General features: G+C 32.5%; 1 protein-coding gene across 11 annotated transcripts in view; it reads left to right on the forward strand.

Moving 5' to 3' along the window:
• LOC141449329 (osmotic avoidance abnormal protein 3-like) overlaps positions 1 to 15445 on the forward strand; it is a 28526-nt gene extending 13081 nt beyond the window's left edge. For 5 of the 11 annotated variants that reach the window (XM_074118626.1, XM_074118630.1, XM_074118627.1 and 2 more), the window contains 8 exons: positions 179 to 229; positions 1018 to 1240; positions 1364 to 1524; positions 7559 to 7659; positions 8715 to 8770; positions 11060 to 11165; positions 14460 to 14603; positions 15103 to 15445. In XM_074118626.1, the coding sequence (XP_073974727.1) occupies positions 179 to 229; positions 1018 to 1240; positions 1364 to 1524; positions 7559 to 7659; positions 8715 to 8770; positions 11060 to 11165; positions 14460 to 14603; positions 15103 to 15203 (943 nt within the window). In that variant the 3' untranslated portion in view covers positions 15204 to 15445. Of the gene's footprint in view, positions 1 to 178; positions 230 to 1017; positions 1241 to 1363; positions 1525 to 7558; positions 7660 to 8273; positions 8321 to 8714; positions 8771 to 9803; positions 9954 to 11059; positions 11166 to 14459; positions 14604 to 15102 lie in introns of those variants that run through there. The other 6 variants (XM_074118629.1, XM_074118632.1, XM_074118631.1 and 3 more) reach the window with 6 other exon arrangements.
• Positions 15446 to 15840: the final 395 nt, after the last annotated feature.

Consider the following 15840-nt stretch of genomic DNA (forward strand, 5'->3'; position numbering starts at 1 on the left):
AGAGTTCAACCCTTCTTTTTTAACCGGAATAAAAAAAAATTCATTTTTCATATAATTGATTTAATCCTCATGAATAATATCACCGACTTTTAACGTAAAAAAAAACATTTGTTAAACTCATTTTCAGGTTTTACGTACAAATTTTCCAACTAATAATTTAAGGTGTTTTCTATTTTAGCGCTGATGAGGATAATACATCAAGGTTATCTCAAAAGGAAATTATGGCCAGGTAGCACACTCTTTGTTTTATTTTTCTACTCGATTGTTTATTGAATCTGTTTTATAGATCCTTAAAAAATGTCTATTTAGTTGTATACTTTTTCTTACTCCTCTAGTTCTCTTTAAAGCGGAGATGAACTATCCACTTCTTGAAGGAACGTGGCGTTTCTATGGGTATTCGATACTAATACATGAATAAATCTTATACTAACTCCAAACTTCTCTGCCTAAATAATATCAATTAACATTAGAAGCATTAATGGAGTATAAAGTTTGTAGAGAATTGGTTTACCGGGAGTTTTTAATGAACAGATTTCAATATTTTAAATTTACAAGAAAGCTGATGCACCTATGTATTTCCTTACAACTAAAATTGCAATTTAAAATAATAATTGTTATTACTTTATACGAAATATTTTTTCAGAAAAAAAAATCTTCAATGAGTTTAAATTCTGAAGATTTTATCACATAGATTAATGTTGTTCTAGCTGACTTTTGGTCTAGCATAATAACGTACTGAATCCTCTATACCAGAGAGAGAATTAAAATTCCCCAATCCACTGACCTTTGGTTTATTTGAAAAAAAGAGAAAAACTAAAAGTTTAATGTATCTTTTGATAAATATTATTTGAATTAACTGGAGTAAGTGAATAATTCAAACAAAATTTAAAAGAGCATAATCTCATTGCCCAAACATACCCCCAATCTTGATGATCTTGCCGTAAAAAAAAAAAATTAATAGTTTTGAAACAACTATTTTGAAATGCGCAATTATTTTTTGTTTGCTGGAAACTTTAGATTAGTAAAATTACAAAGAACATTAGTTGGTGGTGAACGGGCTGGAGATCAGGGATTAAAAGACCGTCGTGCAAGAAGGAAAAAAGCTGCAGAAAAGAGATTAGCAGCGTTAGCTGAGGTATTAGCAAAAGAGGAACATTCCAGTTTGGTGCTTGGCGTATACGATGACATGCATGACCAACTTACCGCGAGAAGTGAACATCTCAAGAAACATAGACATAAGGTATTAGTATATTGATATAAAATTTTCGCTAAGTAATTGTCTTTTAAATTTTTAATTAACCATTTTTAATATCTCTGACAAAAAATTATAATGGGAATGCATTTATGTTTTATTTTTCTGAAGATAAGGTCATTGGAACGTGAGATAGCTGATTTACAAAGTGAATTTGAAACAGAAAGAACAGATTATTTAGAAACCATCCGAAGATTAGACAGACAAGTTATGTTACATAATCAAATTTTGGAAAAGGTCATTCCAGCTATCAGAACACCTTCTAATTACAGGTACTTCTAGTAATTGTTATTAAAGATAAAAAGTTGTACTGTAGTATAAGCATCAATTTTTTATCTTCTGTCTTCTTTTTAGAGTTAACCTCCTTTATTCTTGCTTGGTGTAATCCAATGTACCATCCAGCAAGTGATACATGTTTTGATCAACTTTTGACATTATCTAGTATTCGAAAGTATAACAAAATGAGTGTCATAAATTGCCTTTAAAACATGATTTTTTAAAACTAGTTCGTTGCATTTGGTTTAACTAAAAAATAGTAATTGGAAAATGAATTAAATGAAATTAACTGATTAGTATAACGTTTAACGTATGTTTGTTTTATTTCCAGTTAGTACTGAGAATTTTATGAACTATTTTAAATACTTAAAACTGGTTTCAATTAGATTGTCAATAAATTATTTTCTGTAAACTCTCAGGTCTTAGGTAATAATAATAATAATAATAATAATAATAATACTTTATTTTTAAAAAGTATATAAGTACATTAAATTTTTAGTACAAAAGTATAATAGGCATGGCTACATGCAGCCGTCTGCCAGAGTTTACTAATGTTTAAATGAAAATACTCTTTCTCAATAAAACAAAGAAAGCTAGACCTAAAAAGACATGAAATAAAAATGAATAAAGTAAATACATAAAAAGTATAAACATAAAATAATAATAGTGAACTGCTACAGAACAAAAAGAAGAGACCAACATTTATAACAAATTAAATAAGAAAGTACAAAAACGAAAAAAAGTTCAAAATAAAAAATACAAAAAATAAATGAAATGTACATAAAAAGAAATTCTAAGAAGAATCCACAATCCAGATATACCGAACTCTCCAAGCATGACGAGCATAGCGGATCAATGGGCGTGGATTTACTTGGCCGGATAAATAAGCAATAATTTCATCCCTTGCAAGAGTTCGCTTATTGAAATAAAGAACTCGAAATTCCGCCAATAGAGGACACTCACCCAGAAAATGATATATCTCTTCGCGGGTATTGAAGTTACAAAGAGAACACATTTCAAGGTCGGAATCTCTCTCAAGCCAAGGTCTACCATTTAAATATAGTAGCTCTCCCCTCAGCTTAAATAGCCAGCGAAGTTCAGAGTGGCTTAGATTCTCGGAGAAAGAGACCGTAACCTTTTCCCGATGGTCCGAAATCAAGACTCTATACAATAAAAACCGGTCGGATGCTACTGCACGATTTACAGACTCCACCAGACGAGACTTATTAATAGCATCTGGAAGTTGCAGAAGTTGTTTAGGACAATCAGAAGGGTCAACCAAAGAGAAATGAAAATCATATTGGTAACACCTGGAGAGAGTGAGCCAATGTTTAAACCAATAGACCTTATTATTAATAATCTGGAGGGCAACAATTTTAGATAGGCGGTGATCAGGTAAAGAAAGAACTTTAATTAAATATTTTATGTGCAAATGAAGGGTATGGGATTCAAAAGGAGGCAACTCAGTCTCTATGGCTAACATGTATGAAGGTGCTACTAATGGTAAACCATACAACTTCTTTATAAAAAATCTTTGAAATTTTTCTAAGATTTCATAAGATTGAAAGCCCCAAACTTGGGAGCCATAGCAGACTACTGCGCGTGAGACACTCTTAAAAACTTGTATTTTAGCATTTAATGGGATGTTGTTATTTGAAATAAATTTGGACCAGACCCTGTTTAGACCAAGTTTAGCCGAGGAGACTCTCTCTTCAAGATGGGGTATAAAGGAAAGGCGGGGAGTTAACATTACACCAAGGTACTTGTACCGGTTTACAATCTCAATTCTTTCGCCTTTGTAAAACCACTTCTCAGATGCCGCAAGTCTGCCTCCCTTACGAAAAATCATTATCTTTGACTTCTTAAGATTTACTTGTAAATTCCATTGGTCACAATAATTTGCTAAGATATTAATATTTCTTTGGAGACTGACTGGGTTATCGGTTATGAGAACAAGATCATCCGCATAAAGCAATATTTTGATCTTAGTGCCTCCTACTATAATGCCACCTTCTAGGATAGACGGAAGGTCGTCTACAAACAGAGAAAAGAGAATAGGGCTTAAAAGACATCCCTGTCTAACTCCTGAACCCACCCGGAAATATTCAGAGATTCCATCTCTACCACGGACTGAGGATAAGGCTGAGAAATATAATTTCTTTAAACATATCAGAAATTTAGAGGAAATACCCAGGTTGAACAATTTTAAAAAAAGAGAAGAATGATCTACGGTATCGAAGGCCGACTTCAAATCTACAAAAAAACAATAAATTTTCTTGCCTCTTTCAGAAAGTTTAAGGTTTATTAAACCAGTTAAAATGAAAATATTATCGACAGCGGAATAACCGCGCCTAAACCCTGCCTGGCATTCGCTCAACAAATTATTTTGTAACACAAAATGTTCCAACCTACGGAGCAACAAAGATGTAAATATTTTAGCTAGAGAGTTTAAACATGAAATGCCCCTGTAGTTGGAAACCTCATTGATATTTCCTTGTTTATAAAGAGGAAATATTATAGATTTACTAAATGATAAAGGAGGATTGCCGCTTTCATAAATGTAATTAAAAAAGGCTAAGAGACTGTCAATAAAGGTAGAAGTTGCATTTTTGTAAAATTCATAAGTTATACCATCAGGCCCTGGTGCTTTATTGTTTTTAAGGAGAGAGAGAACATGAAGAAGCTCATCAAGTGAAAAAGGAGAATCCAGTTCATGCGAAACAATAAATGGATCTGCATAAGAAATTGAGGAAACTAAAGGGGGATTGAGTAAAGTTTTGAAATGAGACACGAGAGTGTCCATAGAGATATTGTTACCACAGATAAAATGCTTTCGACGAAAACTATTCACTAAATACCAAAACTGTTTAGAGTCGCAAGCAGCTTTAAGTTTATCGCATAAGGAGGAGTAATATTTTCTTTTAAGGCTGGTACAGAGCAAAAAATACTTTTTATTTTCTTCACGATAAACGTTTTTCACTAAGATAGAGTTAGTTTTCCGAAATAGGTTCAAGAGCCTAAAGGCCCTTTTTCTTGCTTGGAGGCAACTATAGTCAAACCAAGGATTTTTTTGGTAGGAATTAAGATATGAGGATAAAGAAGCAGGAGAAGGACATGAGTGCTTGATGCAGACCGTCAAAATGTCGGCAAATTGTTGAGGATCATCAGGAAAATGAGAAACGCCATTTATTTCATTATCTAAATTCTGCCTATAAATATCTCTATCTTTTTCTCTCCAGATAAGCTGAGGAAGAAGTGGCAACGTATTATTGCATATTACCTGTTCTAAACGTATAGAGAGCGATAAAGGCAAGTGGTCCGAGTAAGTTTCACTAAGAACGGCAAAATGATCAATAAACGGTAGACAGTCGAATGATACACAGCCTAAATCATTCACCGAGCAGCCCATAGAACCAATGAAAGTGAATGCACCCTCCCTATCATCTTCAAAACGGCCATTCAGAATTATCAGATCATTATTATCACAAAACACTAGAAATCGTGAACCGACCTTATTTAAAACAGTATCTTTAGATGACCTGACAGGAGAACATTTAGGATTGTTGGGAAGTAAGTCGTCTGGGAGAATCTGGGACAATCCAATCCTAACGTTAAAATCACCCAACAAGATTAATTTTCCAGACGGACACAACTCTATAGACTCACAAAGGTTAGTGAAGTCATTATCCCAGTCATTACAGTTTAGGTATACCGGAATTACAAATATCAGTTCACCTTTTTGCCTGATACAAACCACAGTACGTCCTCCCAATGTAGAGTAGTAAAAATTATTCTTAGAACGTTTTATACCACACAGCATTCCACCACTAGCTCGCCCATGCTTGGAGGTTTTCCTAGCTGAAACCCACATTAAATTATGATCTGGAAAATAATTGTTAAAAAAATTATAATAGTCCTCTAAAACAAAAGTTTCTAAAAGAAAAAAAATATCATATTTTCTCAATAAACATAAAAAAGAAGCTGAAAAATTTACAATTTTAGACCGCAACCCAGAAACGTTGTAACATATTAAGGAAATAGACGTAACAGCAATGGATGTATTCCTCTGACAGACAGCCGGAAAATCTCAAGACGTCCCACGACGAACCGACGAAGATAGATCCGGGGTTACCTTACTGGCCTGATGAGCAACACGAGCGAAGTAGTCCTTCGGTAAGCTATCAGATCGGAGAGCCGACACAAAATCAGAAAGATTTCCTCCAATTAATTCATTGAGCTTCCGTACTCCATCTTGGCCAGCACAGCACAGGCCGTCCCGAGAGGACCACACGAACTTACATCCCTCCACCATCAGACAGTCAGAGCGCACCTTCACTTTGATGTCTCTATTCAATCGCAGAATTTCTCTCCTGAGTAACAACAATTTAGTTTTCTTCTTCCTAGTTACTTCTGGGAGGTCCTCATGAATAACAAAGCCTGTACCTCTTAGAATCTTTGCAGAATTAAGAACCATTAACTTATGTTGGATACAAGAGAATGACACTAAAATAGGTTTATTCACTTTGTCTCTGGAGCCTAGAGGAAACACATAAAGATGCTCAACAGAAATATCCAGCTTTAGTACTTCACGACAGAAGTCAGAGATTTTCACACTCAAATCGTCTGTCGAAGAGTGTTTAATTCCTTTGAAAATCAAATTATTTCGACGAGATGCAATTTCAACTCCTTCAACACGAGATTCTGTTAAAATATTCATTGATTTAATGGCCTCCAATTCAGCTTTCAACTGAGCGTTTTCCTCTTTAAGTGAAATTATATCGTCCCTAAGAGCCGAAAATTCGACCTTAGTAGCGAGAGGGGCCAATTTATCATCCATCAGACCGGACATGACTTCTTTTATTAGAGACACTAATTGGGAAGTATCCATTTTTTCCATTGTTAAATCTGTTAAAGAGATTTTTTTAGATGTGGGAGCAGAATCACCAGGAGAGCTTCTTTGTCGTTTTAAACCAACAGTTGGACTATCAGTCATAAAAATTTGTTTAACTAAACAAATTACGAGTTAATCAGACATCTTAAATAATTATTAATGTGAATAATTTTAATTTTGAAGTATAAACGAAAAAATAAAATAACTAAAATCACATCAATGAATTTAATGTAAACAGTTGCGTAATAATAAATAGGAGAAGAGTGTAAGTAACTATAAGATGAATTTCATAAACAAACCCTGTCCAGCTGGCCTACGAAAGCAAATATTTCCAAGCTACAATATGACGACTCTTTAACCCAAAGGGCAGAGTTTATCTGTAATTTGTATACAAACGCACCTCACCAACACTACCACTGAACAATAGAAAAGTTAAATTTTTAATTAATATCTCTGAAACTAGTCGATAGATTTAACTCAAAGTTTGACTAAAATGAACACTAAAATGAACAATAATCTCCGAGAATGCCAAAAACTGTAAATTTTAATCCACTAGAAACCACTTAACTAAAAGAAAAAAGAAAGAGCCGATCTTAACATGACCAAGTCAGGTAGTAAACTCCCTCAGGTCTTAGGTAATGTTCCATATATTTTTTGTTTATTTTCTTGTATAATTTGTAGGGTAGTAATAACCAAGTAATTACTGGTCTCAATTTTTATTAATTAATCACTTTTTAGTTTCCAACTTTTCTACCGGCAAGGGCTATCTTCAGCGCTAAAGTTGGATATGTGCATATGTATATAATTCTTATAATATTCCAAATATCATATATATAATATAATATATATGTGTGGATAATCATATATTTATTATTCTACACTTGAATCTACAACATATCACAATTCATTACTAGCTTTTATAACAAATTTACTGCGGTAGTTTTCATAACCATACCTTCCTGATTAAGGGATCTTATTAATTTTAATGTACTTAGTTAATCATTTTTTAGAAGTTGTACTTTCATAATGTAATTTTAAAAAACAAAAATTACAACTATTAAAGCATTAAGTTTATTTGAAAGTTTAAGTCATTCTCTCTTATAACAATTAACATTATAAAATTCTTATAATATTTCCAGTAATATAGAGACTATTAAGGCTGAAGCCAAATGGGATGATGACTTACAATGTTGGATAATTCCAGATTTCCAAGTACTCAGAACTAAACTTCCACCGGCAGGTATAATGAATATTACATGTTCATATAATTTACTTTACATTTTTTAAATTATCTAATATTACTGGCTGAATATCCGTGCTTCGTAACGGAATTCTAGTAGCGTATAATTGGAGTTATAAGGGAAATCTTATCTGTCATATCTTTAATAATAAAATTCTTCTAATAGAATTCTTAATAACGAATCCTTTTCTGTACTTAATAGTATTATAAGAACAACTGAACATTTAGTAATATTTCAAATGTGACAATAATCTCAAAAAGTAAAACTAGTTTTTATATTTGTTACTCTCGAGGTGACAGACGATCCATTTCTTAAAACCATATTTCGAAACTTAATTTCAATAGCGTTGGACTTTCTATTTCCCATCAAAGCTCTGGTAAATAAAAGTTAATGTCTCAATATTTCTTTTTATCTATAAAATAAAATGAAAAACTTTTCGTGGTAAGTTTATGACCCAGAAAATGTAAAACCATTTCATAAATATACCAATTGCAATGGTTGGAAAAAGAGAAGGTAATTGTGTTACCAGAATATCTAGAATTAATGTTTATACTTTAATCTTATCCAAATAATCAAAATATTTTTATAAAACAAAAAATAATATATGGTATAGGAAAGAATTGGCGGGTAACATCACAAACAGCTCCAGGTAGATTACAGGCAAGTTAAAATAATGCCTTATTTTTTACACTGTCTTTGATAATTTTGAAATGTTCAAAAGCACTGAATTTCAGCTTCTAAGTCAGCAACACTACCAAAATTGATTTCTTCACGATTACACCTGTCGTCGTACTAAAAGGATTTAATAGCAATATTAAAAATATTCTACTTCTAATTAACTAACTACGGCCTCATTTATTTTTTATGTTTGTTTTACAATTAAGAGCTATTGAATCTTTAAAGTCGTAATCCTTTTCCAATCAAAGATCTTCATTGTATTGTGATATTTGGCATAAATCGTCACCATTATTTTTAAAATAACTGATGACCACGCGGAGTCTGCACATTCACGTAATTCTGTTTTTGTAATTCTTTGTTTGTGCATGCTTGTTAGGTCGTGATGGAAGCGGAGGCGAATTGGTGAACTCTGTACCCTTCCAGGAGCAGCATGTAATTTGCATTCAGTTATATTAATCTATTTATGAACACTATACGCACAGTAGATGCATCTTTAGCACTGGAATAAAACTTCAAGAAATTTTATAATTGAAAATAAGAGTAATGCTTTTTGTTTCTATGCCTTAGTTTTTCGTAACTATCATTATTATATCTCGAAAAAAACACCTGCAGTTCGTAATTCTTCTTTGCTCTCTAATTTTGTCCTTTGATATTCTTGTTTCGTAAGATATTTTTCACTTTTCAGTGGTTTTCCGAGTAATAAGCGGCATTTCGCCCTTGGTATGTTGCAGCATGACCAGCCTATATGCATTTCTTCACTCCCTGCTTACATACATTCCTGGTCCTACCATTCATTGCACCTTCTTTTTTTCAACTATCACTAACAATGCTGATTTTTCTTTTTTAATCTTGCCATTTTACTCATTGAGTTCTACATTTACTTTATTCTATACTTTTTCTTCACATCCTTTCTTCTGCTTTCCTTCTGCCAGTTTGCAATTTAAATTCTTCTACTTTGTCAGGTTTTTAAACTTATCGAGGTCCGTTTGTTTTGATTATAAAATGCTCTAAGCTTCACTCGCGCTATGAATTCTTCGAGTTTTATTTTAAGATAGTGATTGGATTGACAATTTGGACCCCGAGCAGACTTGAAACCAATCAAAAGGAATATCGTTTGCATACCAGGAAGTGGTATTTTTGTATAAAAATACCATTGGTGCTTTCCACAAACTTGTGTTGTGTTATTAGTAAATAATTTTGATGAAATAATATATGAAGAGAGAAACCTCTCGCTGATGCAAACTGATGGTTAAAGAAGGTTTTGGCATTAATATCTTTTAATATGATTTTGATTACATAAGTGGGTCTAGTATTAATTCATCGAGACACTTAGTTTCTGTTTTCTTCTGTGGGTGCATTAGTAGATTTCAGCGACACGTTTCTAAATGTGCTATACAGTCTTAATCACACATTCTCTCATTTATTGTCTAAATTGAATAATAGTTTATTTTTTTATTATTTTTAGCTGTGATAAAGCTAGTTCTAGATCCACCTGTTCTTCCATCTTAACAAAAATGTAACTTTTATTAAGAGAACCTTCAGGAAAAAAGGAAATCCAAATGGGCTACTTGTAGTAAAGACAGAACAATTTTTGTTTTGTTCTAACGTTCTTACAGGTAGGGACAATTCCTTCAGAATTTTCTTATGAAGTAGTGCGCTTAGTAAACTGTACATGGGCAGCTAGACCGGAGAAATTAGACTGATTATTTTTGTAGTCAGGGATAGGTTTCATGTAACCCTTACCAGTGATACTCTTCCTTTGATGCTTAAAAATAAGCCTGCCTCTAAAGATTTCAGTAAGCATTGTTGATTTTAAGAAGAATTGAAAGTAGTTTGTTAGTTGCACGTAGACTGTTTGGGGACAATGTAGAATTTAGGTGTAGGATTTCAGTACTAGGTGATTAACACGCTCCCCTGGATATCGAGCACAGATCCTTCAGTGAAGTATTAAAAAGATAGTTTGTACATATTGTTGTGGATCATTGTTGCGATTTGTTTTGCATGAAATTTGTTTATTTCTCTTCTTTTTTCCCCCTATCTGCTTTGCGTCAAGTGGATGAAAAAATTTGCGTTGCCTTTTTTACCATCCAGCTTATTTCTCATTTCGAAAAAATAACTATTTTTGGGTCGTTAGCACCACACCTCATCACTAAACCTAGAGGAGCAGATCTATTTTGATCAGACAATCCGTCCACTAGTCTAGTGTTTTCACAACAGCTTAGAGCCCAGACTAGCTTTGGTTTTATATCGGGAGTTTTTCTCTCCTAGCTTCAAGGGATTTTCTTCCTAATCGTACAAATTCAATGGCGGCACTTCCTCGCCAGGTCACTACATCTTTTTTGGGTAATGAGATATTTATGCATGCCAAGTCACTCTTGGGTAACACCTCTACTGTTGTTGGCACCTTAGGTGTCACCAATCGGGACTGCTTATTTTGGCAGACTTTTTTCGCAGCTATCCTGCATTTTTGCAGGTCATTGCACTTTCCACCAATTGTGGACTCGTCTATAGCTGAGGTAACCTATGGAGTCATTCAGTTGTAACTCAATCTTTTTATTTTACTTCTTTTTTACTAATTGTATAACGATTTATTACCAAATTATAAATATTTTGGTAAAATGTACATTTATTTTTTTTTTTCGGGCTCCTCTACTGATGAGGTCATTAGTGCCTTTAAATTAAATTTTTGTTTTATGAATTTCTTTTTGTTTCTTTCTTTAGAAAATGGAAAATAATGAAGATGAAGACTTTGCGGGTAATTATTTTAAACCAAAGAGAGCAACGGAATTGTTGATCAGAGCACAACAAGACGTAGCCAGAGCCAATAGTAAGCATAACTTGTTTCACTTGGTCTTTTTTTTTCACGAATTTCTTATTTGTGACAAATTAGTTTTTACGAATACATTTTACATGTTTTATATAAGTGCTAGCTGAGCATTTACTAGAAAACTTGATTTCATAGTTCAAAAATATGGTTCCAAAAAGAGTATTTAGTCCAGTGCTTGAAAGAGAAAGGTTAATACGACTAATCCAGATGGATAGTTTTGGACCAATGTTCCTTTCAAAATTTTAAGAAAAAACGATTGGACCCATCGCAACTAAAATAACTATGAATGTTTTGCTAGTTTGAAGAAGCGACTAAAAGATTACGGTTTCACTGAATGATTTATTTTATTTATATATATATATATATATATATATATATATATATTTTAATCGGCTGCAAGATTTTTAAACTTAATATTCTAATCTCCTTAACAAAAACTTACAGTTTAAAATGTTAAGTATAAGGGTTGATTAAACGCCAAAAGGTACACAAATCAGCAAGCACCCAACATTTCATTAATTCTTCATTAATATTTCAGTAATTTTACTGCATTAATATTCATTAATATTTTTTAGAATTTATTAGATGTCACAGACCCTTATGCTGGCCATTTTCGTCTACAAAATATATTTTCAAGTAGCACTGTAGATTGACTGTCATATCTAGTTATTTATAAAAATCAAACTATTAATTACAGGTTAAAAAGAAAAACGTTATAAAAAATATAAAAAAATTATGAGGCTAAAAAATTCAAAACCTTTTTTAAAAAATGCTTACACCAACATACATCAAAGACTTTGTTCATTTTATTTATTTATTTTTATTTTTAAATAAAAATCGTCGGTTTAAGTTCATTCTTCGATTAAAGTAATTGCTATTTTATGTAGTAGTCAAACGTTTATAATAATAGGTAATAATTATCTGGCTTTATCGCAAATAATATAGTTTTCTTCAATTACATTCTCAATCTAGGTATTCATCCCACAATGTTGTATAGATGTAATATAAAGTAAATAAGATGCATATTTTTAGGACAGCTAATTATTCCAGTATTTTACTATAAGTAAAATTAGGGGGACTAAATTAAATTACAATTGAGAAATCAGTAATTGTTGTTGAATAATCTACTTGTTATTAACTGTGTTATTTGTGCTCACGAATATTTCGGTAAGACGAATTCAAGACAGTAGCCGACTCTAACTTTGTCTTTTTCTACTTTAACATGCATGTACATATATGTGATTTATCATAATTATAACAAAAAAATAATACAAATGAAGTGGCCAGCATAAGGGTCTGTGACATCTAATAAATTCTAAAAAATATTAATGAATATTAATGCAGTAAAATTACTTAAATATTAATGAAGAGTTAATGAAATGTTGGGTGCTTGCTGATTTGTGTACCTTTTGGCGTTTAATCAACCCTTATACTTAACATTTTAAACTGTAAGTTTTTGTTAAGGAGATTTTTGTACCTTTTGGATAGATTTTCCTTTTTGTCTATTTTGCAAAGTTACATATCTGCTTTACAGATTTTTTTAAAATTTGGAATAAGCAATTCTATTATTATAACCTGATAAGGTGTTTAGTCGGAACCGTAACTACCACTGGAGAGATCTTTTTAAAGAATGATTTTAGTTGCGGTCCCCCAAACCATTCTCAATAACAATTTTTTTTAAAAAAAGCGTTTTGAATAACATAGGAAGGTATTTGTACGTAAACAGCAAAATTAAACTGCGATTTCAGTACTTCCTTTTAAGAGGAGTAAGAAAAATAAACTGCCATTGCAGTACTTCTAGGCAAAGAGGCAATGATTTTTTAATCGAACGACAATTCATAAATTTAAATCGGTTCACTCATTGATAATTTTAACGATTGCAGTACTTCCTCTTAGTAGGTGTAAGAGCATGATGGCACTTCACAGCCACGTAGAGGAGCTTTAACCACTTATTCGAGCTGAATTTTATCAAAATCGGTCTAAGCGTTATAGAAATATTGGTAATAATAGTTTTAGAAAGGGCCTTACTTAGGTGGGGCAAACTCCCTTCCTTATGAGGCACAGCGCCGAGGCTTTTAAAGTGTAAATCTATACAAAATTTCGATTCGAGTGACACTTTATTCATGAAAATCGGTTCACGTGTCGATAATTTGAAACGATCGCTATACTTTCCCTTAACAAGTGTAAGAGCTGATCGCCGCTTTAATGTTACGTACGGGTGCCCTAACTCTATCATCCTACCAAATTTTATCAAAATCGGGCCAAAATTTACAGAGTAATTAGTAATAACAATTTTGAAGGGGGCCTTACATTACATAAAGGGGGCTAACTCCTCTCCCATTCGATGTACAGGGTCGAGACCCCCAAAAGGCACATCTACATAAAATTCCGAATCGAATGAAACCTCATTCATGAAAATCGGTTCGCGCGTTTAGGCGCTACGCAGTTTACAAAAAAGGTAACAACAACAACAACAACAACAACAACAACAACAACAACAAGAACAATTTCTGAAAAAGCCGTTTTTGCTCATTTTCGGCCACTTTTTTCTCGAAATCTATTAGGTCTGGGTTGTTGGAAAAAAATTATAGTTATAAAGGAGAATTTGCCCTATATTTTAAAGAAAATTTGGGAATTTTATCTTTTATAGAAAAAGAGAAAAAAATTGTCAAAGTTGGGTGTTTTTCAACGTTACGCTTTTTCGTGCAGTTTTTGATGATCAACCCTTATATAACTGTCCTACCGGACAGTTTTAATTATACAAATACTTATGCAAAGTATACTTAAACCACCTTCTGTGAAACATTTTGTCCAAGTAACTGAGCAGATGGAAAATAGCTCACTTGACAATATTAATAAGCTATTTTGTTCCATTATTTTTTAATGAACAGAAAAAGTACAAATATAAATTAGGTATGTCGTTTTGCCTCCCAGCTTCCATTTGGAATCAACAGATGCATTTTAGAATTATTGTTGGTTACATTTATTTAGTCATGGTCATGAAATTGGCGAGCAGCAAATTGTAATAATGAGAGAAACAGATAACATTTTAGGGATAAAAAATTTAAAAAATCAGAGACTTTAATCACCATTGCTTTGTTATTATCAAGAAATCTTCACTTTATTTTTGGAAAAATATGTAAAAGAAGTTACACTTAGGTTGGAAACAGCTTGAATTTAATTGAAAAATTACTTGTATCTATTTACGCAAGCTGAAAATGTTATGTAACTGCTGAAAACGATAATCATTCTGATATATTCCCAATTCATACGCGAATTTCTTCAAATTTGTAGGTTACATGTACGGCTCTAAAGGTTTTAATTTTCAAGGTTCATTGAACGCAATAAATAACTGGACATCGGTAAAAGGAAGCCAGCAACAAAATTTCTTAAACAACTCATGGAGTGGTGCGTCTACAAATATCAATGGCTGGTTAGGTATGTCTTTCTAGAGAAATATAAATATATGTAAATATAAATTTATGTTATTTCTGAGATTATGTAGTTCGGTGTGATTAAACTTATAACAAAAAGCGTAAGGGTACTAAATTTTTTTTTGTTTAAATGATTTAAGGCGCGTCAACATCTAAGGTTATAGGCGCCCGGAGCTTTTTTCAGTGCATTGCCGGCCTTCGGACAGTGTTCTCTCGTTACAGATAACACTGTCCATCACCGGACAGTGAGCTGTAAGAAGCTCCTAGGAAGAGAAAATCTAAGGTTCAGCAGTGGGATTCGAACCCGGGACCTCCGCGTGGGAGTCCAGTACGCTAACCGCATACCTAATTCCTTCCCTAAGTTAAATTTCTAAGTTAATCATTAAAAATGTTTTGATGTATTTAAAGTGTTTTCTTTTATTCCTATTAAACAATGTATCGTGTTATTTAATTTTTTTTTTAAATTTGTTCAGTTTTTTAATTTAATTAATTTTTTTTTACAGATTCATCAGTTCGCAAACCAGTAAGGTTAGAATCTTTACCTGTAGTGGACAAGAAACCGTTACATAAACCTCAACAGCTCAACACCTTAGATGTAATATAATATTAATGAATTTCTAGTGCTTAACTGACTGCAATGGTTGCCTTTGCAAAATTATTCTATATTTTTATAATTAATAAAAACTATAGGGACCATTGACACAATGCTGAACATTTTCTCTCTATAAATGTGCCTTTAAAATGTAAATATGTAAATAAATAAATTTTCCAATCCCTTGTACAATTACTGTGTGCTGTACATGTTGTATAATTCAAATACATTATTTTATGAACGTTGAAACTAAATGCTTTCTCATACTTCATCCAAGCCCGCAATTTACAAAACTTGTATCATTTAGAGGGCGTGGAATAATTAAGAAAAGATAATTAATTGAAAAATGAGAATGTAAGTAATGTCTATTTTGTTCAGCGGGCTTTACATCTAACTACCGATCAGTCCCGAGAACGGAGGCAGATTTCTAAAATACTTGGTAACAATAAATTCCTTTTATAAAAATAAAATCCAAGGCCTAGTCCGGGAATGGAACCCAGTACCACAATACATATTAGCTTTGCACGTCTCGCCTCTAACCGCTCGGCTACCATGGTGCCTTGAAAAACAACATTTTTCCTTTTAATAGAAATTTGGGATTAAGGTCATTAAAACGACAGAAACAAAAAAAAAGTGATTTTTTTTTTAA

This window comes from Rhodnius prolixus, unplaced genomic scaffold (assembly GCF_049639745.1).
Source record: "Rhodnius prolixus isolate KJV_2025 unplaced genomic scaffold, Rpr scaffold_2, whole genome shotgun sequence".
NCBI lineage: Eukaryota > Metazoa > Arthropoda > Insecta > Hemiptera > Reduviidae > Rhodnius > Rhodnius prolixus.